This window comes from Osmerus mordax, chromosome 14 (assembly GCF_038355195.1).
Source record: "Osmerus mordax isolate fOsmMor3 chromosome 14, fOsmMor3.pri, whole genome shotgun sequence".
Lineage (NCBI taxonomy): Eukaryota > Metazoa > Chordata > Actinopteri > Osmeriformes > Osmeridae > Osmerus > Osmerus mordax.
This window is the reverse complement of record NC_090063.1, coordinates 15,510,686-15,536,567: the sequence shown is the minus strand read 5'-3', so window position 1 is coordinate 15,536,567 and position 25,882 is coordinate 15,510,686. Positions and strand designations below refer to the sequence as shown.

Below are 25,882 nucleotides of genomic sequence, written 5' to 3'. Positions count from 1 at the left end.
ATAAACTTTTTCTTGAGAAGTGAGCAAAGGATAATTATTGTATTCCTGTACATAATAAATAACAAAATCTGTCACACAGACTGAAGCACACACAAACTGACTATTCAAAAAGTCTGGTGAATTAATTAAGTCACACAACCACACAGGCCTATTAGGCAAGAGTCCATCTCTGTGACAGAAGCTATGGTGGCCTCCTCCATCTTGCTCTGCACTCTCTCTTCCACGTTGGTGCCGCTCCAAGCCGACCCCCTCCCAGACTAGCCCTCTCCAGCCACGATCCTCTCGATGGCGGCCCAGTCCAGCTTGCTGAGGATGCTGCCGGTGCTGTCAGACAGGGTCTCCAGCCCAGCTGCTCCTCCACTGGCTCCTCCCACACGGTCCTCTGACACTCCTGCCACACTCTGACAACAACAGCACAGGTCAGTTCAGTCCTAAAGCCAACAGGTCAGTTACCTTCTAATCATCTTAATGATGATTTGGAGTCCTGTTGTCCTTGTAAACAATTGAAGATGTGGCAAATTTGCACCGTGCGCCTGGTAAATACAGACCGTCCCTTGACTGTAGACACCGAAATACTGTTGGGACAATTTCTACTTGTGATGGTTGACTTCTACTGTGAGTTCTACATACTGAGCCTCCTCACCTGTCCCGGGTCTGAGCCTTCCAGACCCAGGAGCCTGCGGATCTCCGGGGGGGGGTCCCACGGGCTCACCACCTCCCTCTCCTCCGCCTGCTCCCTCCTCTCCCTCGCCTCTCCTCCCCCTCTCCGTCCAGGAGGGGACTGGCTCAGCTCTCTCCACCGCTCTGTCACAACGATGCAAAGAAGGGGGGAGTCAGGTGGCTGAGCGGTGAGGGAGTCGGACTAGTAATCCGAAGGTTGCCAGTTCGATTCCCGGTCATGCCAACTGACGTTGTGTCCTTGGGCAAGGCACTTCACCCTACTTGCCTCGGGGGAATGTCCCTGTACTTACTGTAAGTCGCTCTGGATAAGAGCGTCTGCTAAATGACTAAATGTAAATGTAAATGTAAAGAATCGTGTTGCTATTTCCACGCCTTATCACAAAGACCGTTCAGGTATGGTCCATGTGCTTTGAAACAGATTCAGGTGCTTTGAAAGAGATGTGTGGCTTTGAAACAGATTCAGGTGCTTTGAAAGAGATGTGTGGCTTTGAAAGAGATGTACATGCTTTGAAAGAGATGTGCGTGCTTTGAAACAGATTCAGGTGCTTTGAAAGAGATGGTCAGGCTTTGAAAGAGATGTATAGATTTTGAAGAGTTTTAGAGGTTTTGAAAGAGATGTTCGGCTTTGAAAGACACGTACAGACGTTGTACAGGCTTTGAAAGAGATGCTTTGAAAGAGATGCAGAGGCTTTGAAAGTGACATACAGTCTTTGAGAGTCATATACAGTCTTTGAGAGTCATATACAGGCTTTGAGAGTCATATACAGGCTTTGAGAGTCATTTACAGTCTTTGAGAGTCATATACAGGCTTTGAGAGTCATATACAGTCTATGAGAGTCATATACAGGCTTTGAGAGTCATATACAGTCTATGAGAGTCATATACAGTCTTTGAGAGTCATATACAGTCTTTGAGAGTCATATACAGTCTTTGAGAGTCATATACAGGCTTTGAAAGTCATATACAGTCTTTGAGAGTCATATACAGGCTTTGAAAGTAATGCACAGGCTACCATGTCCAGTGGTGAGTGTTTCCCCGTGGGAGGTGGAGTGGATCCCCGTCCTGCTCCTCTGTTCAGACAGCATGCCCCGCCGGGTCACCTGGGACAGCCGGTCCCTCGGCAAGACGCTCGCTAACGCCCAGGACACAAACATCAGCGCTGCTATACACACTCAGTGAAATAACGTGCCATGTGGCTAGAAAATACAGACTCTTCCTTGACTACTGACATACTGTCAGATGTAGGAACTGTCTGAGCACGGATCTTCTGCTGTGCTTTCTATATACATCGTTTTGGATGAAAGCGTCTTGATAAAGGAATAAAATGTCAACGTAACCTCTCAACTCTGGAGTCCAACTTACGGACAATCAGGATACGTAACACCCTCCTACATAGGAACTGCATACAAATGTACCCCTCATCCAGTTAAAACATGCTGCAGTGTGTGAGTGTTGCGAGGGCTTGGTGGCGTGTCTGCAGGCGAGCCCCTCCGTACCTGGGCGGTGGAGGCCTAGTCTGCTGCTCAGGGTCCCCTGACCCCCAGACGACCCCTGGACACGCGGGGCCGGCCGGGTGGAGGACAGGGAGCGGGTCCGTCCCAGAAGGGCCGAGGCGCTCCTCCTCTTCTCCAACGCAACAGACAAGCTCCGCCCCCTGGGAACGGGCCACAACCAGGATTACCCCTCAGGGAATGTGGAAACTAATACTGTATCAAAATAACATGAAGGAATTATAATACAAGGGGGGGGGGGGGGCATTGGAGGTGGTGTACCTAGGACCTCTTCGCGTGCTGCTTGTGACCTGAGAGGGGAGAGGTCGTGGGGAGGCCAGAGGTCGTGCGGGGGTCACGGGCAGGCTCAGAGGGGTTGTGAGGAGGTCTGTGATCAGGGAGCAGGCTTCCTGGGCTCTCTGGTTGTGGTGCTCCATCAGTAGAATCCTGAGAGGGCAAACACACACACACACACACACCATCAGCAAATACCCACTCAGTCTGCCTTCCATTCTGTCACTGCCTGTCGACCCACAGGTACTACACCACCCTGATGACAAGGAGACACCTTATTCTCAGCCCAATGAGGACACACACACACAGACAAACATGGACACACTCAGGAAAACACACCAAAAGCCCATCACAGATAGGTGGAAATCTCAGTTCACTGTGTACTGTACATACTTGTCCTTCTCCTCCTTGTTTTTCCTATTGATGTCCAAGACCTTGGAAGTTGGCTTCTGCGGAACAACATGGAGAACTGAGTAAAATTCTACCATAGTTACAGTTTTGTTAAATGGGCTTAAATATATTATATATATACAGTATATTAATCACATGTTAACATCCTATGTGTACGATGTTAAAAGATCATTCTCAGAGCATTCTCACTGAAGCGACGGAGGGTTTGAAAGGCTTGCGCTCCCTCTCTCTCTTCTCCTCCCTCTGTCTGTGGTACTCGACCGTCCTCTCCCTCTGCTTCCTCCTCATCCACATCCTCAGCTCCCTCCTCTCCTCCTCCGCCCGCGCGCCCTGCTGCCCCGCCCTCCTGCCAAGCACCACACAGTCACAGCTGAGAACCAGTGTGTAGGTATGGGGGGAAAAAGAGGGTGTGTTTGTTTGGTGTCACTGTACCTCCCCAGGTGGGCAGCCTGGCTGTAGGACAGGCCCAGGGCCGAGGGGGACATGGCTCCGTCCCTCACCAGCTCTCCCAAGATGTCCGCCACATCGCTCAGCCCACTGAGGTCAGGCCACCTGGGGAAGAGAGGCAGAAGAAGCCAGGAGGAGAGGATAAAGAGAGAGAGGGGTGGGGGGGGGGGGAGGGGGGAGATAAGAGACTCGCCAAATGACAGATTTGTAAAACACAATGACAAGTAGAACTCTAACACAGAACTTTCCAGCAATTGGTGTCACTTACCTTGTGGATGGTCCAGCCATGTTGAACGTTGAATCTGCAGGAGAAACACAAACGTTGATCCCACAGTTGCCCGAGAAAGACAACTAGCCAAGAACAAGCCAAGTTCTGACTCCAGTCTATGTACCTACCTGGAACTAGTCCAGACAGATCAGATGCCTGGTAGTGGGTGTGTGTGTACGAGTGTGTGTGTGTGTACGTGTGTGTGTGTGTGCATTACAGAATGAATGTTCGTCTCTCTGTGTCACATCAACCACTAAAGCAGTTAGCTCCAGCTGTCACTGTGTGGGTTACTAGGGGCTACTGTGTCAGTGCAGGAGTGTTGAGTAACAAGGTGAAAACTAAGTGTTGTGCCCCAGGTGTGTGTGACAGTGTCTGTGACAGTATGTGTGTTTGTGTGTGTGTGACGGTATGTGTGTGTGTGACAGTGTCTGTGACAGCATGTGTGTTTGTGTGTGTGTGTGACGGTATGTGTGTGTGTGACAGTGTCTGTGACAGTATGTGTGTTTGTGTGTGTGTGTGTGACGGTATGTGTGTGTGTGACAGTGTCTGTGACAGTATGTGTGTTTGTGTGTGTGTGTGTGACAGTGTCTGTGACAGTATGTGTGTTTGTGTGTGTGTGTGTGTGTGTGTGTGTGTGACGGTATGTGTGTGTGTGTGTGACAGTGTGTGTGTGTGTGACGGAATGTGTGTGTGTGACGGTATGTGTGTGTGTGACAGTGTCTGTGACAGTGTGTGTGTGTGACAGTGTGTGTGTGTGTGACGGAATGTGTGTGTGTGACGGTATGTGTGTGTGTGACAGTGTCTGTGACAGTGTGTGTGTGTGTGACGGAATGTGTGTGTGTGTGACGGAATGTGTGTGTGGAGCAACCCGTACCCTGACTGACATCACATGCAGTTGACTCAGTGTGGTCTACCTGGGGAAAGCCACAGGCTGCAACCACAGAGAGATCTCATTCAACACCCCCCCCCCCTTTTATGCCAATCACCACTTCCTCTCAGGGCAGATAACAGACTGGGGGGGCGAGGGAGGAATGTGTGTGGTCACAGGAAACACTGGGAGTTATAGCTTCAGGGAGCAGGTAAGTGGAGATGAACAGGAAGTAAACAGGAAATTAGGTAAGTGGGAATGGAACTTTGCCAGCTCCTGCTTCCTGTCTCAGCCCGGGGGTGGGGGGTGGGGAGAACTCACGGGGATGTGGTTACACTGATGTCATTGTGGCTTCATACAAGCAAATAATAAGAATGGATTTTTTTCCTCCCCTGTCAGTGTCATCGACCAATGGCGTGTCAGATGAGCAGATGAGTCATGTGTCGCCGGGTACCTGTGGGGATGTGGTGGCTGGAGGTGTTCCGGACTGCAGCGGAGGGAGAAGAAAGAGAGAGGTGCAGATTCGGACCGCCCGGAGCTGAACTGACTATCTCAGTATCTCGACCTTCCTCCTCCTCCTCCTCCTCCTCCTCTTCATGGTGACCTGACGGTCGAGTGACGAGGGGCAGGGAAGGCCGAGTTCTCCACGCTGTGCCAGGAGAAAAGACACACACAGATACGTTGGCATGCTGTGTGGCTACACACACACACACACACACACACACAAACACACACACATTTGCTGTCCAAGGTGAGGTCATGTTGGCGATGAATCTAAAAACCGTCACGGCCGTATTGCACCAGTATCATAGCTGTATGGGTACACTGCTGGGTAAAAAGCACTTTGAGCTGCAATTCTTGTATGAAAAGTGCTATATAAATAAAGTCTTACTTACTTACTGCAAAAACTCTCCATCTATCAATCTTGTTTCTAGATATTTAAATGTAGTTGGACTTGTTTTCAGTACAACTAGGGACTTGGGGGGTTATGTGATAGTGACGTCGTGCTGACCTTCAGGTGACACGGCCAGAGTGACAGTCTTGTTCATGTGTGTCCTCTCCTCATCTGGAGCCATGCCTGGAGCCAGGGTCTCGATGGTCTTCACCAGCTGGACGAGTCACACACACGTTTAGAGACACACACACATCCTAACACACACACACATCCTAACACACGCACTCAGAGACACACACGCATCCTTACACACTCACTCAGAGACACACACACATCCTAACACACTCACTCAGAGACACACAAACATCCTAACACACACACACTCAGAGACACACACGCATCCTAACACACGCACTCAAAGACACACAGACATCCTAACACACACACTCAGAGACACACATACACATACATCCTATCACGCTCACACTTAAAGACACAGACAATCCTAACACACACTTAGAGATCTCCACACAAGCACCGTCCCCACACAGCCTAAGATGCCTGGTGCCTGATGGTGACGGCAGCGTACCAGCCTGGTGTTGGAGAACTCCCTCTCCATGTGTTCAGCGATGTCCTGCAGGGCAGACAGCTGGGCGTCCATCTCTGACAGGTGGGCAGAGACCTGGATCCCAGAGGGCCTCCAGGCCTCCAGGGCCCCACCTCGGCCTCTCCTCCCCCGAGGCAGGGTGACCATCTCGGGGTCTCCCCCGGACTCGGAGGGGGTCCCTGGAGGAGAGGACATTGAGACATCTGGAGGGAAATAATACAGACAGCTAGTCAGGAGACGAGACAAAGATCCTTGTCAAGAGTATACGAACAATACTGTACAATACTGTTATAATACAATACTAGTAGATTAATCAATACAGATACAATACTGGTTGACTATTTAACACTTCACAATAATGTCAAACAAAACAGCTGAACATGCCTAGTGTGGCCCTGCCTACCTGGTGAACCTTGGGGCACCTTGTCTTGACTGCTAGTGCTGGCAATGGGCATCTGTGGCCGGGCGGAGTTAGTGACGGAGGCAGCGAGGAGGTGGAGCTCTGAGGAGGTGGGAGGGGAGGGCTGGGGGCGAGAGGGTAGCTCCTGGAGGAGGGCAGAATCTTCCAGATCAATCACGTTGATGAACTGCGAGGGCGTCACAGCAGCCTGGTCTGCAGCTTCTCTGGGGAACCGCAGGTTCAGGAACAACTCAGGAGGGAGAATCGCAGCGGAGCCCACTGCTAGCAGGAGAGAACACACACACAAAACATGATTATATGCACATTCACACACACAATAAACTTACAAAGCTTTGTATGACATAAATTAATAATACGAAATATTACACTCACTTTCAGGAACAACTGCTGGGGAGCCAGGAGAAACAGCTTTATCAGCCAGGGAAGGAGGAGAGCCTGCAACACAAGATAAGTGAGTGTGTGTGGTGAGTGTGTGGTGTGTGGTGTGTGTGTCTGGGGGAGGGGGGTGGAACCTGTCTCTGTGTTGGTGCAGGCGTCCTGGCTGTCCGGGGGCCTCTTGTGGGTGGAGGCGAAGGCGTGGAGCTCTGCCGTGGTGGACAAGGCCCTGGCCACCAGGCCCCGACCGCTCAGCTCAGAGGCAAACGTCCCTGAGGGGGACAAGTGAGAGGTCATGGTGGAGGGCTGTGTTGCCTGTGACTCCTCGGGGGAAATATCAAAGACTGGATGGATGGATCCATGACCACCAAACACAGTTAGAACTGTGTACTTGATCCTTTAACTTCTGCTGTACTTTCCATGTGCACTACTTTCGCATCACACACATAAAAGCATCTGATAAATGACTAAAACGTCAATGTAAATGGATAGACAGCCAGACAGACACTCACCTAATGGGAAGACCAAGCCCTCCCCAACAGCAGACTCCGCAGGTTCTTCCTCAGTGGGCTGGAGGACAAAGGGATACAAAAACAAGCATAAACTAATCATTCAAAAGCAAATAACAATAACTTGTGTGAGTTATTTAAGATCATGAATGATTAATCACAATGGAAAACAATTTGACCTGTGGAGGTGGGATGATGGAGTTTCCGGGTCTGAAGCTGACCTTTGACCCCTGGCCCTCCCTCCGTCTCTGCTCTCTCCTCACCTGCCTGGGGAGCAGCACACACGGGACAGGTGTTACATCTGTGTGTGTGTGTGTGGGCGGGGGGGGGGGGCGGCCCAACCATAAAGATGCCAGCCAGACCCACACCCACCCAACCACGGATAAACCAGAGAGCTGCATCTTCGTACCTTTTGCTGGAGGTGGAGGAGGGCGTGCTAGCCGGGGTGGGGCCCCGAGTCTGGGGGTCCACCCTGAGCAGCTGCATCCTGGACCCTCCAGGCGCTTCCCTGCCCAGGGCCCAGCTCATCAGCTCCTCCAGGGGGATGAGCCTGGCCACGCTGGCCTGGCGCCCGGCTGGGGGAGCCATCTGATACACACACAAGAAAATGCATAACATTCAGTATTCAGTAGTATGGAGTTGTATTAGTACACAGTAGTATTCAGTGCCATGCAGGGTAGTACCCACCATGCTGGGGGGGTCGGGGTCTCTGTGGAGCAGCTGGAGCCTGGTGGGGGGGCCCGAGGGGGGTGGGGGGGCCAGGGATGTGGAGCGGAGTGGGAGGGGTAAGTGAGGGAGGCTGATGGAGGTGTGTGTGCCAGGGTTGGGGAAGTGTAGCAGGGGGAAGCCGTGGATAGAGTGGGGCCTGTGGGGCGGGAGTGTCGGAAGTCTGTGGGCGGGCTCGGCCCCCCTGGAGGCCTGCGTGTGGTGCTCTGGGGGCTGGGTGCCTCTGGGTGGAGGGTGGAGGGGGGTCTGGTGGGAGTACTGGTCCAGATTCAGGTGTTTAGGTGGAGCTGTGGCATCTCTCTCCTCCCCTCCGCCTCTCCACCCCCTCCTCTCCTCCTCCTGAGCCCTTCTCAGGGTCACGGGGTCGTACAGGCTGAGGTTGAGGTGGGAGGGCCCCGCTTGGCCTCTCCCCCCAGGATGCGGCCCCCAGGCCTCCCTTACGGGGGCTGCGGGGGGGGGCGGCGGCAGGGACAGCAGGGAGGGGTGGAGCTGAAGCAGCTTCAGTCCTGACACAACGGAGGCGGGGGCGGGGTTGTCATGTTTGCGACCCCCGTGGAGGGGTAAGAAGGAAGCGCTGGAGGCGGGCCTAGACAGGGGGTCCACGGTGGTCAGTAGCCCCTGGGAGGAGGGGATCCACCCCGCTCCCTCCCCTTGGAAGCCTCCTGCTGGACCAGGATGGACAGACAAAAGGTGGGAGATTGGTACAGGGGGTTCCATGGAGGGCTGGAGGTGGCTGTGAACAGGGGGGCGATCAGAGGGGGTTTCCCCCCTATGTGGGGGGATGGAGGGGGCTGGACGAGGCTGCCTGGAGCCCTGGGGGCCTGGGTGGTCTTGGGGGTTGGGTGTGGAGGTCTGATAAGAAACAGTCAGTGGAACAGAAGTTTGAGGGATGTTGGCCTGGGGGGGGTGGAGGCTGGGCTGGGGGGGGTGGAGGCTGGGCTGGGCCTGGAGGCTGGGCTGGGGGGGGTGGAGGCTGGGCTGGGGGGGGTGGAGGCTGGGCTGGGGGGGGTGGAGGCTGGGCTGGGCCTGGAGGCTGATCTGCTGGAGGTGAGGGAGGCTGTTGAAGGAGGCCCCCACCACCTGCATCAGACTCATGAAGTTGACCTGCTGCAACTGGAAAACACAAACACACACAAAAACACCACCGTCACTGAACGATCTCCAACAGCGACGTGATCTGCAGTCACATTCTCTCTTCTTATCATTCCAGTAGCAGTGTCCCTCCGTCCTCTGTGTCTCAGTTACCTGCACCAGCTTAAAGAGCTCATCCTGTAGCAGCTGTCTGACAGGGTCTGCCTGGGTGAGGGGAGTCTGGCTGGGGGCAGGCAGGGGAGAAGAGGTGGAGGTGCCCTGGAGGCCTGGAGCTCCAGGGGCAGAGCTGGCTGTGTGAGCCCCAGCCGGAGACCCCGTCATGGGGAGGGGGTGTAGGTCGGGCTGGGGCGGGGAGCCTGGTCCTGGAGCTTCACTGTGGCCACTGAGGAGTTACAGTTGAGCAGAGTGTACAGTTGTTACCCAGTTACCGGGGTTACAGTTGAGCAGACACTACGATACCGTATACTTCCTAACTTACAATTAAGATGAATTTATTTAGCTGGACACTTTTATCCAAAGATGTGCTTTGCTGTGAACTGGTTTCCTGTTGAATAAGGAATATAAGCCGCTGAATTCAGGACAGCTTAAAGACTGAAACCTACCTCTTGGCTGACGTCTCTCCATCAGTATCACAAGGCGCTCTCCCCAGATTATCGAGGCTCGACTGATTGTCCACCTCCTCATCTCTGCAACAGGCAAGGGTTTTGAGGTCAGAGGTTAACACGGTACTTTGGTCTAAATAAAATAGGAACTTTACACGCAGCAACCTGAGAACAGAGTGAACGCTCTCTTCCCTTCCTGGCCGGCTTCTCAGTTTCTACTGTTGCGGTTTCTATTTACCGTCACCATGGTAGCGACACGCCAGCCAGAGAGTTTGAAGTCTACCTGCGTAAACTGGGTCTCCTGGGGGGAAATGACACCCTGGTTTTGTTTTATCAACCTTGGAAAACTTTTGGGGGAATCTTTTGATAACCTTTTTTTGTTTGTTTTTAGTTTTCCGACCTTTCCAAACTTTTTAGGGAAATTAATCCTTTGAAACTTTTCTTTAAAAACCTTTTTGGAAAAAAAAAAATTCCATCTTGGAAAACTTTGTTTAGAAAATATTTTTTAAACCTTTGATAACATTTAGAGGAAAATATTTTTTTAACCTTTTGAAACTTCGGGGAATTTTAGTATTAAACTTTTTTTTTCCACACAGTGAAAAGAGAGGCCCGTTTTCCATTTATGTTCTACAGAGAGAGCAGAACTCACTGGAAGCTGGAGCTGGCGCTCTGCAGGTCTGCTAGCGTCATAACCTGGAAGAAAACACGACAGGGGGTCAAGAGGGTCAGGACATGAACCAGCAAAACCGCCAGAACAGACAGAATCGTATAGCCAAGACATGAACCCAGGACATGGACCCACAAGAGCCAATATATGAACAAGTAAAACCATGAGGACAAACGGGGCTTGCAGGTCGAGGGTGAAGACAGGGTTAAAAAACACTGAGAGGGGTGTGACTGGGGCAGGAGGGCCTACCCTGTCCTGGGTGTTGAGCAGGGAGGAGGGGGGTGTGACTGGGGCAGGAGGGCCTACCCTGTCCTGGGTGCTGAGCAGGAAGGAGGGGGGTGTGACTGGGGCAGGAGGGCCTACCCTGTCCTGGGTGCTGAGCAGGAAGGAGGGGGGTGTGACTGGGGCAGGAGGGCCTACCCTGTCCTGGGTGCTGAACAGGGAGGAGGGGGGTGTGACTGGGGCAGGAGGGCCTACCCTGTCGTGGGTGCTGAGCAGGAAGGAGGGGGGTGTGACTGGGGCAGGAGGGCCTACCCTGTCCTGGGTGCTGAACAGGGAGGAGGGGGGTGTGACTGGGGCAGGAGGGCCTACCCTGTCCTGGGTGCTGAGCAGGGAGGAGGGGGGTGTGACTGGGGCAGGAGGGCCTACCCTGTCCTGGGTGCTGAACAGGGAGGAGGGGGGTGTGACTGGGGCAGGAGGGCCTACCCTGTCCTGGGTGCTGAACAGGGAGGAGGGGGGTGTGACTGGGGCAGGAGGGCCTACCCTGTCCTGGGTGCTGAACAGGAAGGAGGGGGGTGTGACTGGGGCAGGAGGGCCTACCCTGTCCTGGGTGCTGAACAGGAAGGAGGGGGGTGTGACTGGGGCAGGAGGGCCTACCCTGTCCTGGGTGCTGAACAGGAAGGAGGGGGGTCTGACTGGGGCAGGAGGGCCTACCCTGTCCTGGGTGCTGAGCAGGAAGGAGGGGGGTGTGACTGGGGCAGGAGGGCCTACCCTGTCCTGGGTGCTGAACAGGAAGGAGGGGGGTGTGACTGGGGCAGGAGGGCCTACCCTGTCCTGGGTGCTGAGCAGGAAGGAGGGGGGGCTGTTCGGCTGGGCACTTGGAGGGGAGACGGAGGGGGACGCTCTGACGTCATCCTTCCCAGGACTGCCATCTACAGAACAACACGCAAGAGGAAAAATATCTTACTTCTACTTACGTAAGATAAGTACAAACATACTTGCATGTATGAAAGTAGTCTATAAGTATGTAAATATACAAAATCAGTACACTTCCAATTGTGTAGAAAAAGATGAATGATGAAAAAATAATTTAATACACTGAAATTAGATGTAATACTCTTTATGCTTGGGATAATCAACCCCCTATATGACTAAGGAATGGGTGTCAGGTAACAGGTGAGTCTGCGTAGCTACTTTCGCGTTCAGAGGTAAGGTCATCTGGTGACGGTTGTCGCAAGGTCGCTCCTCTCTCCTCGAGTTCAAAGGTCATCGCCTCCTGGTCATAGCGTGGTGAGGTGTCCCGGTACGGTGCTGGCTCCTCCCCCTCGGTCTGGGACCCACTGCAGACACAGATCAGATCCATCAGATCCATTTGATTCCATAAGTACAGTGTATCCACTGGGTTCGATGGATTCATTGGATTAGATTAATTAGAATCATTTAGATCAATGGTCAAATGCTCCACCACCTAGCTATAGACATCCCATAAATGAACACGATACAGACAGAACTTTCTTACTAGGAGAGGTCTTCATGTCGGGGCTCCTGGTCAGGCAGGGTGAGGGGGGTGCCGGCTGAGGCAGGGTAGCCAGTATCCACACTGCTCTCCCTCTCCCTCTCCACCGTCACCCCCACCTCAGGCTCCAGAACTGGGGCAACAGTCCACAGTCTCTCCTGGCCCTGGACGGGGGCGTAGTGGTGGTCCGCGGCCAGCAGGGCGACGGCGTATCTGAGCTGGAGCATTCTGAGGGCGGTGAGGACGGCAGGGGCCGAAGCTTTGACCCGGATCACCACCCCCCCGCCCCCCACCACCCCCCTCTCCCTCTTCCTGTCGGGCGGGAAGAGCAGGACCCTCTTGTCGGCCCAGCGTACCATCCACTCCAGCAACCTCCCCAGCCTGGGGAACTGGGCTTCCAGTTTGGGGTCCATCTCCTGCTGGAGCTCCACAGCCTCCATGGGGACCAGGGATCCAGACGCCCAGCTCTCGGACGGCTGCTCCCAGGGAAGAGAGCTCGGACTGGGGCATGGCTCGGAGCCCGAGCGGCCTTCCTGGGTGGCGGGCTCCGGGGCTGGGCCGCCCTGCTGTCTGAGGCCAAACAAACCCAGCTGCTTGCCCGGCTTCAGCCCGGGGAGAGGCAGGGCAGAGAGGCTGGATCTGGAGACGGAGGGGTCAACGCGGAGAGACGAGGGAGGAGGCTGGGCGGAGTCGGGAGGAGCCGCGTAGCAGTGGCCCGCTCGGAACACGGGGCCGGCGGCTCCCTCGGGCCTCCCGGGGGCGCGGCGCCCGTCTCGCTGGCGGCGGTGGCGGTGGAGCGTGGTCAGCACGTCAAAGGTGAGCGAGTGGAGTTCGGTCTTCCTCAGCTCCGAGCAGAAGCCCCGGAGCAAGGGGGGGTCCCTGTCCCACGCCCCGCCCCTGGGGCCGTCCCTCTCCAGCACGTAGAAGAGGAACAGCTCCAGGAAACGCAGGTACTCCTCGTCCTCCAGCTCAAACTCCCAGGTGCCGACCACGGGCAGGCCCAGCGAGGGGGGCTGGGACTGGGCATGGGCTGCTGGGTCCTGCCCTGGGACGGCTCCACTCTGGGTCTCCTCTTGGATGATCTCAGTCTTCCTAACGCCTCGTTTAGCCCCCACAGCTTTGGCCTGGACCTTCACTTTCTTACTGCAGACAACAAGGTTCAAAAGATCAATACATCTTTAAAAAGTCAGGGACTTGCTGAGCAGTTAGGGAATCAGAAGGTTGTTGGTTCAATTCCGGGCCGTGCAAAATGACGTTGTGTCCTTGGGCAAGACACTTCACCCTACTTGCCTCGGGGAGAATGTCCCTGTACTTACTGTAAGTCGCTCTGGATAAGAGCGTCTGCTAAATGACTAAATGTAAAAAAAAAAATCAGAAACTGGAACTGGTCCGTAGTGTACCTGCGAGCCGCCCTCTGCAGGTCTGGAGAGAGGGCCTCGGAGGTGTTCTCCCCCGTGTCTCCGTCGCTGTACACCAGGGGGCGCCCACAGTCGGTCAGGGTGCTGGTGCTGAGACTGGCCCCCAGGGAGAACCTCTCCAGCAGGGCGGCCGAGCGGCCCCGCTCCTCCTCCGCCTCCTCCCTCTCCCACAGGTGGAGCTCTGGGGGAGCCAGGTGACGGGCCAGGCGCCGCTGGTGCTTCCTCCTCTGTCGGAGCTTGTCCCGGATCAGGATGGTCATCATCTCCCTCCCCTCCTCTTCCTCCTCCTCCTCCTCACCGCTCAGCTGCGAGGCTAGAAGGCAGAGGACAGGAAACAAGGACTTTGATGATTAGATGTTTGCGTTATCAGACTGCAGTGCAGTGTTACTGGGACAGTGTTACTGTGCTGGTGTTACCTGGAACAGTGTTACTGGGACAGTGTTACTGGGACAGTGTTACTGGGACAGTGGGACAGTGTTACTGGGACAGTGTTACTGGGACAGTGTGACAGTGGTACTGTGCTGGTGTTACCTGGGACGGTGCAGTGCCTCAGCCTCTGCAGCAGACAGCTGTACTTCTCCCTCAGTGGAACCCTGACTGACTCCTCCTCGTCAGGGAAAGCCCCCGCCAAGGTGTCCGCCACCTGGGGAGAAGAGGCTGGGGTGAGGGGCCTCACAGACCAACACTTCCAATACCACACATTAACCACAGAGTTAGAAAGATCATTTAGGGAAAAAGAGGACGGTGAGGTAAGGTGTACCAGGGCAGAAGGGGGCAGCTCAGACACCAGGCTGAGGAGGGTGAGGGAGGAGAGGAGGGTGAGGGAGGAGAGGTGAGGTGTACCAGGGCAGAAGGGGGCAGCTCAGACACCAGGCTGAGGAGGGTGAGGGAGGAGAGGAGGGTCAGGGAGGAGAGGTGAGGTGTACCAGGGCAGATGGGGGCAGCTCAGACACCAGGCTGAGGAGGGTGTCCTGGAGGATCTCCTCAGCGTTCAGGAAGCGGGAGAAGGGCAGGAAGCGGCGGGCCCAGCGCAGGGCCTCCAAACAGGAAGCTGTCACCCCTGAGTCAGCCTCCACACAGGAAGCTGTCACCCCAGAGTCAGCCTCCACACAGGAAGCTGTCACCCCAGAGTCAGCAGGTGCCTGAGGGACCTTGGGGTCTTTCCCACAGTTCCTGGCGGCCTGGTACTTCCTGCATGTGAGCGAGAGCTGGTCTCTGACATGCAGCATCCAGCACAGACCGCACAGCTCTCTGAAACATACTGCCACAGGCCCGACAACAACACTCAAAAACACGTCCATACAAGACTTTACATTCTATAGCGACAGTATGTTCCTTTGGATATTTTTTTAAGTATGCTAAATGAATACATTCAGATGAATATGACCTTTTAAAGAGAAGATGAACTAGATGGTTGAATGGTAGCCCTTGCAGAGGGGTCTCTTACTGATAGTCTGTATGGTGACAGGATCCAGGACTCGCTCTCCTCCAGGACCCTGCTTGAAGAATCCGCCCTGGGTCACCAGCTTCAGCAGGCCCTCGGGGAAGGACTCTGCCTGGGCCTCGGGCTGAGGAGGACCAGGTCCACCAGGATGATGCTGGGAGTATTTCAGCCGGACCTGAGGAGAGACCAGAGGATTCAGCCATCTAGTCAGCTTGTCTCACTGAGATATGCTTTCTGTACAGCAGCATGGTCTCAGAGGGGCGTGTGCGTACCTTGTGTGTGTGTGCGCGTTACTTGTGTGTGTGTGCGCGTGTGTACCTTGTGTGTGTGTGTGTGTGTGTGCGTACCTTGTGTGTGCGCGTTACTTGTGTGTGTGTGCGCGTGTACCTTGTGTGTGTGTGTGTGTGTGCGTACCTTGTGTGTGCGTACCTTGTGCGTGCGTGTGCGTGTGTACCTTGTGTGTGTGTGTGCGTACCTTGTGTGTGTGTGTGTGTGTGTGTGTGTGCGTACCTTGTGCAGGAGGTGGCGTGAGCGCCGCAGGTGGCTGACGTACCACTGGGCAGCAGGACGGGTGCAGCGTGCGCCCCTCAGGAGCAGCAGCGCCCGCTGGAGAGCCCCGGACACGCCGTGACGGGAACACTCCTCCGCCCGCTCCCCCTGCGTCCCCGACGGGTCCTGGGAGGGAGGGGGGGGGCCACCGTGAACACACACACACATATATATATATACACGCAAACACACACATGCAAACATATTTTTTATACAAAAGCGTGCAGTAGTCTGTCGGACTTGACTCTGTCCCTGTCTACATCCCTGCCCCGTGTACCTGCGTGTTGGCAGTGGGCTGGGGGCAGTAGAGGGGAGGGGCGGGCAGGTAGAGCCCTGAGGGCACCAGGGCAGGCAGGCAGGAGGCCAGGTCTCTGGCTGCCTCCAGGAGGGCAACCAGGGGCCGGGACAGGACGTCTACCCCCGCCATGACGGACGCCTTCAGGATCTCCTGCACAGACGCCTGCAGCTGCTCCATGTCCTCCCCTTCCAGAGAGTCTGGGAGGGAGGGGGGGGGAGGGGGAGAGAGAGAGAGAGAGAGAGAGAGAGAGAGAGAGAGAGAGAGAGAGAGAGAGAGAGAGAGAGAGAGAGAGAGAGAGAGAGAGAGAGAAGGTTGGAAGGACACTAGTATGAGATGAAGCTCTCAGGTGAAGGTTTCACGTTAGAAAGAAGAAGCCACTGCTCCTGTCAGACCTGAGAAGCTGCTGTGTGTGTCCTGGTCTCCATGGGACTCCTCTGCCCCAGCCTTCCGGCCCAGCAGAGCTTCCAACTGATCCTGAAATATGCTCTCAGGCTCAAGGGCAGCTGGGAGATGTAGTTCTCTCCACCTGAGTCTGAGAAGATATCCCTTAACATTAGAAACAGTTTAAAAACACTCACAAAATGTTCACAATGAGTAAAGGTGGTGAGTTAAGAGTGATGGGAGTGGATTGCCAAGACACCAAAACACAGTTTTGTTTTTGATATTCCCATATTCACTCCCATTCAAAATTATGTTATCTCCATTTATGTTCAAGTCATGGGGGCCCAGCCAAAGGACCCCACAAGGCCAGGCCACACACACCTGGTGAGGTCGCTGTGCTCCTTGCAGTAGGTGGTGTAGGCCAGACCCACGGAGACAGCGGCCTTCCAGTCCCCCAGCCGCTGTGCCAGCCAGACCACCTCAGGTAACAGCCCCCCCTGGAGGAGCAGGTCCTGGCAGTAGCCCACCGTCCACACCTCTGACAGCTGCTGTCCCCGAACCGCCCCCGCCACGCGCTCCTGGCACAGGGGCACCAGGCGGCCCACGCCAGGGCCTGGGGAGGGAGGGAGAGAAAGAGACAGAAAGAGACAGAGAGAGAGACAGAGAGACAGAGAGAGAGAGAGAGAGAGAGAGAGAGAGAGAGAGAGAGAGAGAGAGAGAGAGAGAGAGAGAGAGAGAGAGAGAGAGAGAGAGAGAGAGAGAGAGAGAGAGAGAGAGAGAGAGAGAGAGAAGAGACGTCTGGATGTTCATCTGTGGCCGTCTGACATTTGAGTCCTTTAAGAGACGCTTGTATCCAAGACGACGTAGGAAATGGCGCACGCAAAGGGTACAGCGGTAGATGAAGGATCAGAAAGGCGTCGTTTTAACAGTGTTTGGTCGGCCCTGAACCTGAGAGAAGCTGAGTGTTTGTACCGTGGGGCAGGTGGAGGGGGGGCAGGACGTCCACGCTGTGGGGAGGCAGGATCAGGAGGGGCTGGTTGGTGAAGAAGGAGGCCATGAACCTGCCCAGACTCTGAACCACGGCACAGGCGGCCTCTCTGTGGGTCCGGCCCGGCTGGGGAGCTTCCGTCTGGGCCTGCAGCACAGCAGCCATGTGGTCCCCCAGGGCCTGGGCCTCTCTCAGGCCGTACCGGAACAGCAGGCCGTACAGCAGAGCCAGACACAGCCGGGTCTCCACGAAGGCGGCCCGCCCGCCTCCTGCAGGACAGGGGCAGGTCAGTTCGGGATCCGCTCCATTTGTGTACTACACTATAAGGTACTGTCTGGGTTAGACATCATCTCTACTACACTGTAACCATGAATGAGGCCTCGCCACACCCTCTCTCTCCCCCCCCCCCCCCTCTCTCTCCCACTTTAAGGTCATGCATGAGTCAGACCTCTCTCTCTCTCTCTCTCTCTCTCTCTCTCTCTCTCTCATGCATGAGTAAGACCTCACCTCACCTCTCTCTCTCTCTCTCTCTCTAACACTTTAAGGTCATGCATGAGTAAGACCTCACCTCACCTCTCTCTCTCCCACTTTAAGGTCATGCATGAGTCAGACCTCACCTCTTTCTCTCACCGCCTCCAGCTCAGCCCTCCATGCATCCACGCTCTCTCTGTACGACCCAAACAGGAAGTGACGTTCACCTGGGAACGCAGGACGAAAAGGCACATTCCGACCACATGCAGAAAACCACAGAAGCAAACCGTGTATGTTCCATGCTGCTCCGTAGGGCCTGTGGGCAGATGTTACCTGTGTGGGTCGAGAGGGCGGGGCCGGCCCCCAGCTCCTCCCCCAGCCCCTGGAGAGAGGCCTGGAGGCGGGACAGGAGGACAGACACGCGATCAAGCTCCTCCCCCTGCCCCTCGCCCCTCAGCTCCTCCCAGTACTGCAGGGTCAGCTTGTAGACTGACCGCCACACCTCCACCAACCTACACCAAGACAACAACAGATAAAAACAGTTAAGGAGCTTCTCATAACCCCAGTCAGGGATAGGTGTAGCTTAGACAGTGGTAGAGCATTTGCCTGCAGATGAGGGGGTTTCAGGTTTGAATGTTAACACAGTAGAAATGCTACCACCTGCTGGAGGGTCTCTGCGGTATAGGGAGCGCTTCTTGTATATGCTTGGGCATCCCTAGTTCCTCCTCCTGCAACAAAGGCACACGGTAGGCGTCCGTGGGCCAGGGGGGCTGGCCCGGCTCCCCCTGGAGGTGGGAGGACCCCCAGGGTGTTTCCTGCTGCAGGCTGTAGGTGTGGTCCAGACTGCGCGAGACCAGCTGGAGCATAAGTATGGCTGTGGATAGGCTCTGAGAGGTGGGTCCACCATCCGCCCGGCCAATCAGACACGGGCCAGGGGGCGGGGAGAGCAGCAGGCTGACCAGCTGTTGGCTGAGCTCCACAACCAATCCCAGGCAGCTGCGCCCGCCGGCGCCAAGGCCGACCCAGGGGAGGAAGGAGATGAGAGTTCTGAGGAGACGGAGGAGGAGAGAGGAGAACGACCGAGTCTCCTTCTCCCTCTTCTTCTTCTTCCTGGCGTACGTGCCGGGATGGGTGGTCAGACGGAGGAGCGCAGCAAAGCGGACGGCGCACCGGACGGCGTACCTCAGGAGGCGTTCTCTGCCCTCCAGGGCGCCCCCTAGAGACAGCCCCAGAGCCCAGGCCGTCAGCAGGCTGTCCTGGGCCCTGCGGAGCTCTGAGATGACCGGGGGAGCTTTCCTGTCAGAGTCCGCAGAGTCAGAGTCTGGGTTTGGGTCTGGGTGGGGGTCCACCAGGGTGTCTGAGACGGCGTGGAGGGTGTCAAACATGGAGGCAAACTCCAGGCGACCTCCATCCTGTCCGTGGGAGCCAGCAGGAAGGCCCTCGTTATCCGAGTCATCCTCAAACATGGCCTGGGAAACGGAGCAGAGGCAGGCTGTTGGTAAAGGCCCACAGCTATAACGGCAGCAGATCCAACCACAGAACCAGAACACAGAACTCTGACCTGGACTCTCTGGAGCATCTCCCTGGTGTCTCCCAGGGTGCCCTGGTCCTGCAGGAAGAGAGGCAGGGTAGAGGTGGATGTATCTGGGACCGGGGCCGTGGCGGGGGCAGGAGACACTGATAAGGTCCTGGGTCTCACTTCCTCCAAGCTGCTGCTCTGCTTCAGACAGGATACAGACTCCAACCAGGATCTGGCATGAGGCTGAAGACAGAGAGATGTATTAACCTCCTCCCTGCCTGCCTGCCTCCACCCATCCCAAACCCTCTCCACCTCCTCCCTCCCTGCCTCCACCCATCCCAAACCCTCTCCACCTCCTCCCTCCCTCCCTGCCTCCACCCATCCCAAACACTCTCCACCTCCTCCCTCCCTCCCTGCCTCTACCCATCCCAAACACTCTCCACCTCCTCCCTCCCTCCCTGCCTCCACCCATCCCAAACCCTCTCCACCTCCTCCCTCCCTCCCTGCCTCCACCCATCCCAAACACTCTCCACCTCCTCCCTCCCTGCCTCCACCCATCCCAAACACTCTCCACCTCCTCCCTCCCTCCCTGCCTCCACCCATCCCAAACACTCTCCACCTCCTCCCTCCCTGCGCCCCCGCCCCGTCCCCTCACCTGAGTGTGCTCCAGGGCGGTGCTGGCTCTCTCCAGGCTGCGGCTGGTGTCCTGCAGCGCTGCCCTGAGCAGGGCCGCAGACGAGGGCTTCTCTGCGGTCCTCAGGACCGTGGCCATGTACCCGTCCGACACGATGAGGTAGAGCAGGCGGGGGTGCCACGTCACAGAGAAGCGTTGTCTCAGGAGGTCCCGGGCCGACATGCTGGAGCTGGACAGAGAGGCGTCCTTCGTCCCCACGGAGACCGGAGGTCTGGGGGGGGGAGGTGGGAGGGTAGAAGGAGGGTGGAGGGGAGGGGGTGGAAGAGAGGAAAGGAGTGAGGGGGGGGAGTGGGGCACGAGATCAGTGACCAGAACGAAGAGATCAAGACACGTAGATTAGATGGAAATCGTGCATGTTAAGTAGAAAGGACACAATAACCACGTTGGAACTCCATAAAAACATGAACATTACTCTTATGAAAACATGAACATTACTCTATGAAAACATGAACATTACTCTATGAAAACATGAACATTACTCTCGTACTTGTAGGTGACCAGTGGGTGCAAGGGTAGGAAATGTGCAGGGCTGAAGTCCACGTTGCACCCGGAGGTGGACAGGGAGAGCAGGCCGCCCAGGCGGGCCACCATGAGGAGGGAGCCTCTCTTCAGCACGCAGGCCAGCAGGAGTCCCCCTGCAGACCAGCTCACGCTGCCCACCCAGTACGACCTGCAGGGGGCGATGAACACACTCAGAGCTCCGCTCTCGACCCTCCGTACATATAGCCCCCCTCGTTTGTTAGTATGGTCCAGGGTCCACAGCCCAGAGGGGTGGCCCGTCCCCCCAAAACCACCTCCCGCCACAAAACTATCAAATGTGATCCTCCATGAAATTAAACCAATTAATTTGATTGTACACATCATTCGTTCTTAGATTCCCTCATTAATTTCTGTTATTTTATTCATGTATTCGTTCATTCTTTTTTAAATGTGTGTATTAAAATATTCAAGTATTATAACTAATTAATTATTGTAATCTTTGTCCTTGAATCTTTGAATTTATTCATTTATTTTATTCATTCAATCCTTACTTAATTTATGCCATTAATGACAGTATTCATTCACTCCCTCATTAATATAACTAGAGAGGGTACAATTTCTGGGGAAATTGTAGGGTTTGCTTGCTTGCGTCGGTTGCACAGGGGTCCGTTTTTGAATGACATTTTTAAAACTGATATTTCTGTATATTTTATATAAAAATGCATACTTATTATTTATAAAGATTACATAGAATTAAAAGCATTTTTTTTGCTGCTCATTTACAACTGAAAATACGAGTGAAGTGTAGAATGAAATAGATCTTCTCATTTCCTCAAAAAAAAGCTCACTGGTAGCGATCATTAAGTAACAACAGTAACAACGCAAAGTGCGCTATCCCTGTGTGGAGAAGCTGCCCCGGTAAATTGTACTACTACAGTACAGTAGACTACTGCTGTGTTCGTCTTGGTAGCGATTGCGTTGGTTGAATTGGATTTAACGTTCCGTTGTACGGTTTAGGCTGAAATTAATTATTTTCATGAACAGATTGACAAAGTTTAGGCTGTGGCAATGAAGTTAAGGTGAGCAGTTAGATAGACTTTTGATTTAAGTAAGGGGAGTGCCGAACATGTTCTGTCGCCGTTTGACTTCCTACAGCTGTGTAGATGTTTTTGTAGTGTCTCAGGTAGGCTACAGCGTTGCAGTGAGCAACACTGGTTTGAAACCACAGGCAATGATCATTTCACCCACAAATCGTTTACTTATAATGTATTGTCATAATAAATCCTACAACGAAAATGTATTTGTGAGGAATGTTTATTTTAAAAATTGAAAACAGATGCATCATAGACCACTGTAGTATGTGTTGCCCGGGCAACAGAGGCTAATGTCATGATGCTAATGCTTCAGTGAAATAGTAGACTACCGTTTCCAAAAGTAGATGTGGGCCTACTTCCTTAATAATATCAGCTAATATTGTACATTACATGTCATAATTGTGTTTCACATCACAAAGTAAAATGAGTAAATAGTTATCACCCTGGCCTCTTTGCTTGTGGCGTTCCTGCAGCTGCCTTGCAGTAAAGCTATAGTTAGCCTAGCTATCCCCCAAGTTAACAGATGTGAAACGAATGTTCTGCTACAGGTAGTCACGCGTGTTTTCGTGACGTTAGTGACGTTAGTAACATCAGTGACTGTGGCTAGCAAATTAGCCACCGTTAGCTTCACTTTTCACCACAAAAACGCAATTTCTACTTAAACCATGCAACGGAACGTAAATAAAATATAACCAACGCAATCGCTACCAAGACGAACCTTTTGACACCGCCGTTGTGTATGTAGTCCAAATATTGACTGATCCTTAGGGGGGCGAAAAAAATATAATAAATAAATAAATATATATGTGAGAGAACAAAGGTTGTGCCCTTGCCGAAGGCAAAGCACACCCAATAATCAATTCCCTCATTCACTTGTAGTCTTATTCCTTCGTTTCCTCATTCATTCATTCTGTACCTCACGTATTTTGAGGGGATGGCTAGTTTCTTGCTGCCGCAGCCCCCCAGTCCTCTGGACACGCTCACGAAGTTCTGCGTGCTGACGAAGAGCACCTGCGTAGCCTGCAGAGACACGAACACGAACCATCATCTACTGTGACTGTGGCGTTACACCTTCCTGGATCCTGAACGCTGAGGCACTGAAGCAGACAGGTGGGTATAGCTCGGCGGTTAGAGCATTTGACCGCAGATCAAGATGTTCTAGATTTGAATCCCCCCTGTACTGTACATCTTTTTTGAAGAAAGTGAACAGGTTATTATTAATATAATCTGCAGACACTCACCCTTGGGTCTCTCTGGTTCAGGACTATGGATAACAGCTGACCATCGGGGGAGAAGGCTGACACCAGCGCCCCCCTGGACTTCACCGGCCGGCAAGGCGGGCTGAGGCTGGTCAGCGGGTACGTCTTGGTGACCCAGCGAACACTGTATCCCACAGAACTAAAACACAGAGCAGAAACATATCATATTCACCGTTCAAGTTAAATAAAGTGAGAATTTTTTTTATTATATGTTTTTTTTTTTTTTTGCTTTGACAGTTTTTCTAGTGTCGTAACAACACAGAAAAACATCTCAGTGTCCACATTCATTTACATTTAGTCATTTAGCAGACGCTCTTATCCAGAGCGACTTACAGTAAGTACAGGGACATTTCCCCGAGGCAAGTAGGGTGAAGTGCCTTGCCCAAGGACACAACGTCAGTTGGCATGACCGGGAATCGAACTGGCAACCTTCAGATTACCAGCCCGATTCCGTCACCGCTCAGCCACCTGACTCCTTCTAGTGCAGGGGTGTCCAACCCTGGTCCTCGAGAGCCGCTGTCCTGCATGTTTTACATGTTTCCCTACTCCAGCACACCTGTTGTCAAATGAATGTCAAATGAATGGGTTGTTATCAAGCTCTGTGAAAACCGGGTAATGACAATTCATTTGACTCAGGTGAGCTGGAGCAGGGAAACATCTAAAACATGCAGGGCAGCGGCTCTCGAGGACCAGGTTTGTCCACCCCTGTTCCAGTGTCATATAAGAACAGAAATGTAGAAAATAAAGGTGAATGGAATCCCATGCTGCTGACCCGACTCTGCTACCCTGGCCTTCCTCCCACTGGATCTTCAGAAAAGTAACACTCAGTTTATCTCCGTCGCTGAAAACAAACGCCGACAAGCACACATCCCCCAAAGCCTGTGGAGTACAGAACGTTACAAGCACAAGACAAGGGGGGGTCAATCTGGAGTGTTTCACAGTGTCACAAGACAAGTGTTTCAGATAGTGGCACGACACTGTCCCTCACAAGACAGAGACACTGTTTTCTTACATTTAGTCATTTTTTTTAGCAGACGCTCTTATCCAGAGCGACTTACTGTAAGTACAGGGACATTCCCCCGAAGCAAGTAGGGTAAAGTGCCTTGCCCAAGAACACAACATAATTTTACACAGCCGGGAATCGAACCGGCAACCTTGTGATTACTAGCCCGATTCCCTAACCACTCAGCCACCTGACTCCCTGTTCTTCCCAGTTTTATTATCCTCACATCTGTCCTGACGAAGACACTGTGCAGAGATGTCTCCTTGTCCTGTGGAGAGGGAGCCCTCCAGTCCCGAGGGGGGTGGATGTGAGCCCAGACGCCCCTGGCAGGGCCATCCCTCACCCCCGCCAGGTCACGCACGTCCGCACACTCCCAGAGGAACACCTGTCTGGCTGGGCTCACCAGGAGAACACGCATCCCATCGCCAGACACCAGGAGGGACAGGCGGATGCGTGACCCTGTGAAAATACACACAGACATACACACATAGACATACACACACATACATCACATAGACATACACACAAAGGCATATATACACACAGACATACACACACAGACATCACATAGACATACACACAAAGGCATATATACACACACACAGACATCACATAGACATACACACACAGACATCACATACACATACACACAAAGGCATATATACACACAGACATACACACAAAGATAATACTTTATTAGTCCATGGACCTGTGTTGGATGACTGTGGCAACGGTTGTCAGTCAGAAGCTGGGGTTGTATAGCAGGACTCTTAATGGTCCAAATACAAACCTTGAGCAGCAGAAACCATCTGAGATACTTCGAGGACAGCTGAAACCATCTTCAAGGAATCTTTGTCCCTGCTCCATAGAAACATCTCTCCTGACTCTAGCAGCCCTGCAAGCCACATGCCTGCAAATAGCCAAGCAGCAGAAGGATACAATGGATTTACACTTTACTCATGATGTTGCACACACTTTTATCCAATGGATGTGCAAATAGTGCATATAGAAAGCACAAGATCAAGGATCCAAAGTACACAGTTCAAACAGTAGTGCATAGTTAACTAACAGTAACTAAGGACTGTCAATAGACTGAATTGAAGTATAAACACACTTGAAGTGACTTCAAAGTGTAAAACCCATTCTTGTTAGTAGCCCCTGAGAGCTCACCACTCTGAGATGCAGCCATGGTTACCACCCTAGGGAGTAAGGGGTGAAGTTTGGGCGTCTTCTTCCTAGTGCGACCAGAGATCATGTTGATCTCGCTTATCCGCCTGTCATCCAGTAAGAAAACCGACTCCTTCTCCTGTGGATAAGGATGGTAGTCAATCAATGTGTTTACCTGACATGATAACATGAGATGCTAGATAACTATACAGCATCGGGGATAATCCTTACCAAACCCAGCCAACAGAACCGCGGCCATGGTTTCTTCCGTTTAATGCAAGACGATAACACAACCTCCAACTGCAGCTCCATCCTGTTTTCATCACTGGCCAATAACAATCAGTAGACGGTCAACATAATCTATGATAGCAAAGGTCCAGGGTTTCGAAGGAGGCAGGTATTTAAGAGCAGTATTGTATTTAGGGAACAACCAAAGACGGCTGTCTGTTTTCCATTCATGCAGCATATAAGTGCTGAGATTGTAAGTGTGAAAAATTCATGTCACATGTAAATAGTTTGCTGCTAACGTTAGCGTTTTCTGCTAGCCTAGCGTACGTTAGCCGGTTGGCTAAAACAGTACTGTCGCATAACGAACTGTGTTATCACATTGTGAAACCCTTCATTAATTGGAATTCCATTCATACTTACAACTAATGCAACAGTTTGGCGGACAATTCATTGTTTTTACAGAGTAATATTACATTATTTCGAATTTCCCTCTGCTTCAACAACTCCAGAATCACTTCCCATGATCCTTCTCAATGAAGCTCCCACGTTGCCATAGAAATGTTCACTGGATGGGTCAACATGTTTTGTCTCTCCGCGAACGCCGATTACTGCCCCGGTGGAGAGAAAATGCCCTCTATTTCAAATAGCTAAAACAGATAAAAAGCAAAGCTTTCAAAAATAAGGATAGAACAAAACAAACGAATTAGTAAATAGTTCACAAATTTGTACTGAGCCCTAATTCCTTTTGAGAGATTTTTTATGGGCGATTATCGCCCAAAGATTGTAACCATGTCACAATCT

The 25,882-nt window shown here is 53.1% G+C and overlaps 1 protein-coding gene across 1 annotated transcript; it reads right to left on the bottom strand.

Moving 5' to 3' along the window:
- Positions 1-161: 161 nt before the first annotated feature.
- Positions 162-25,165, bottom strand: cplane1 (ciliogenesis and planar polarity effector 1). Its single transcript, XM_067250358.1, has 48 exons — positions 25,085-25,165; positions 24,857-24,992; positions 24,477-24,596; positions 23,913-24,145; positions 23,456-23,562; positions 22,666-22,822; positions 22,341-22,444; positions 20,338-20,520; positions 19,812-20,061; positions 19,199-19,399; positions 18,298-19,106; positions 17,971-18,149; positions 17,784-17,864; positions 17,151-17,435; positions 16,560-16,791; positions 16,190-16,329; positions 15,777-15,994; positions 15,461-15,625; positions 14,954-15,125; positions 14,610-14,767; positions 14,433-14,543; positions 14,024-14,149; positions 13,489-13,796; positions 12,092-13,231; positions 11,767-11,912; positions 11,401-11,504; positions 10,336-10,379; positions 9,238-9,307; positions 9,019-9,099; positions 7,954-8,844; positions 7,676-7,854; positions 7,446-7,533; positions 7,270-7,327; positions 6,895-7,029; positions 6,755-6,817; positions 6,365-6,643; positions 5,944-6,164; positions 5,472-5,568; positions 4,914-5,108; positions 3,592-3,625; positions 3,255-3,428; positions 3,066-3,219; positions 2,859-2,914; positions 2,454-2,618; positions 2,178-2,335; positions 1,694-1,813; positions 644-804; positions 162-401 (listed from the first exon to the last, which is right to left on the bottom strand). The coding sequence occupies exons 1-48, from the start codon at positions 25,163-25,165 to the stop codon at positions 258-260; spliced, it is 9,513 nt and encodes a 3,170-aa protein (XP_067106459.1). The 3' UTR covers positions 162-257.
- Between the last annotated feature and the right edge of the window lie 717 nt (positions 25,166-25,882).

Coding starts and splice junctions, on each gene's coding strand:
- cplane1 (XM_067250358.1), bottom strand. CDS start 25,165: ATGGAGCTGCAGTTGGAGGTTGTGTTATCGTCTTGCATTAAACGGAAG. Junction 14,150..14,432: donor AGCTGCCCCCATCTGCCCTG/GTACACCTCACC, acceptor TCTTCTCCCCAG/GTGGCGGACACCTTGGCGGG. Junction 1,814..2,177: donor ACTAGGCCTCCACCGCCCAG/GTACGGAGGGGC, acceptor CCTGGGCGTTAG/CGAGCGTCTTGCCGAGGGAC.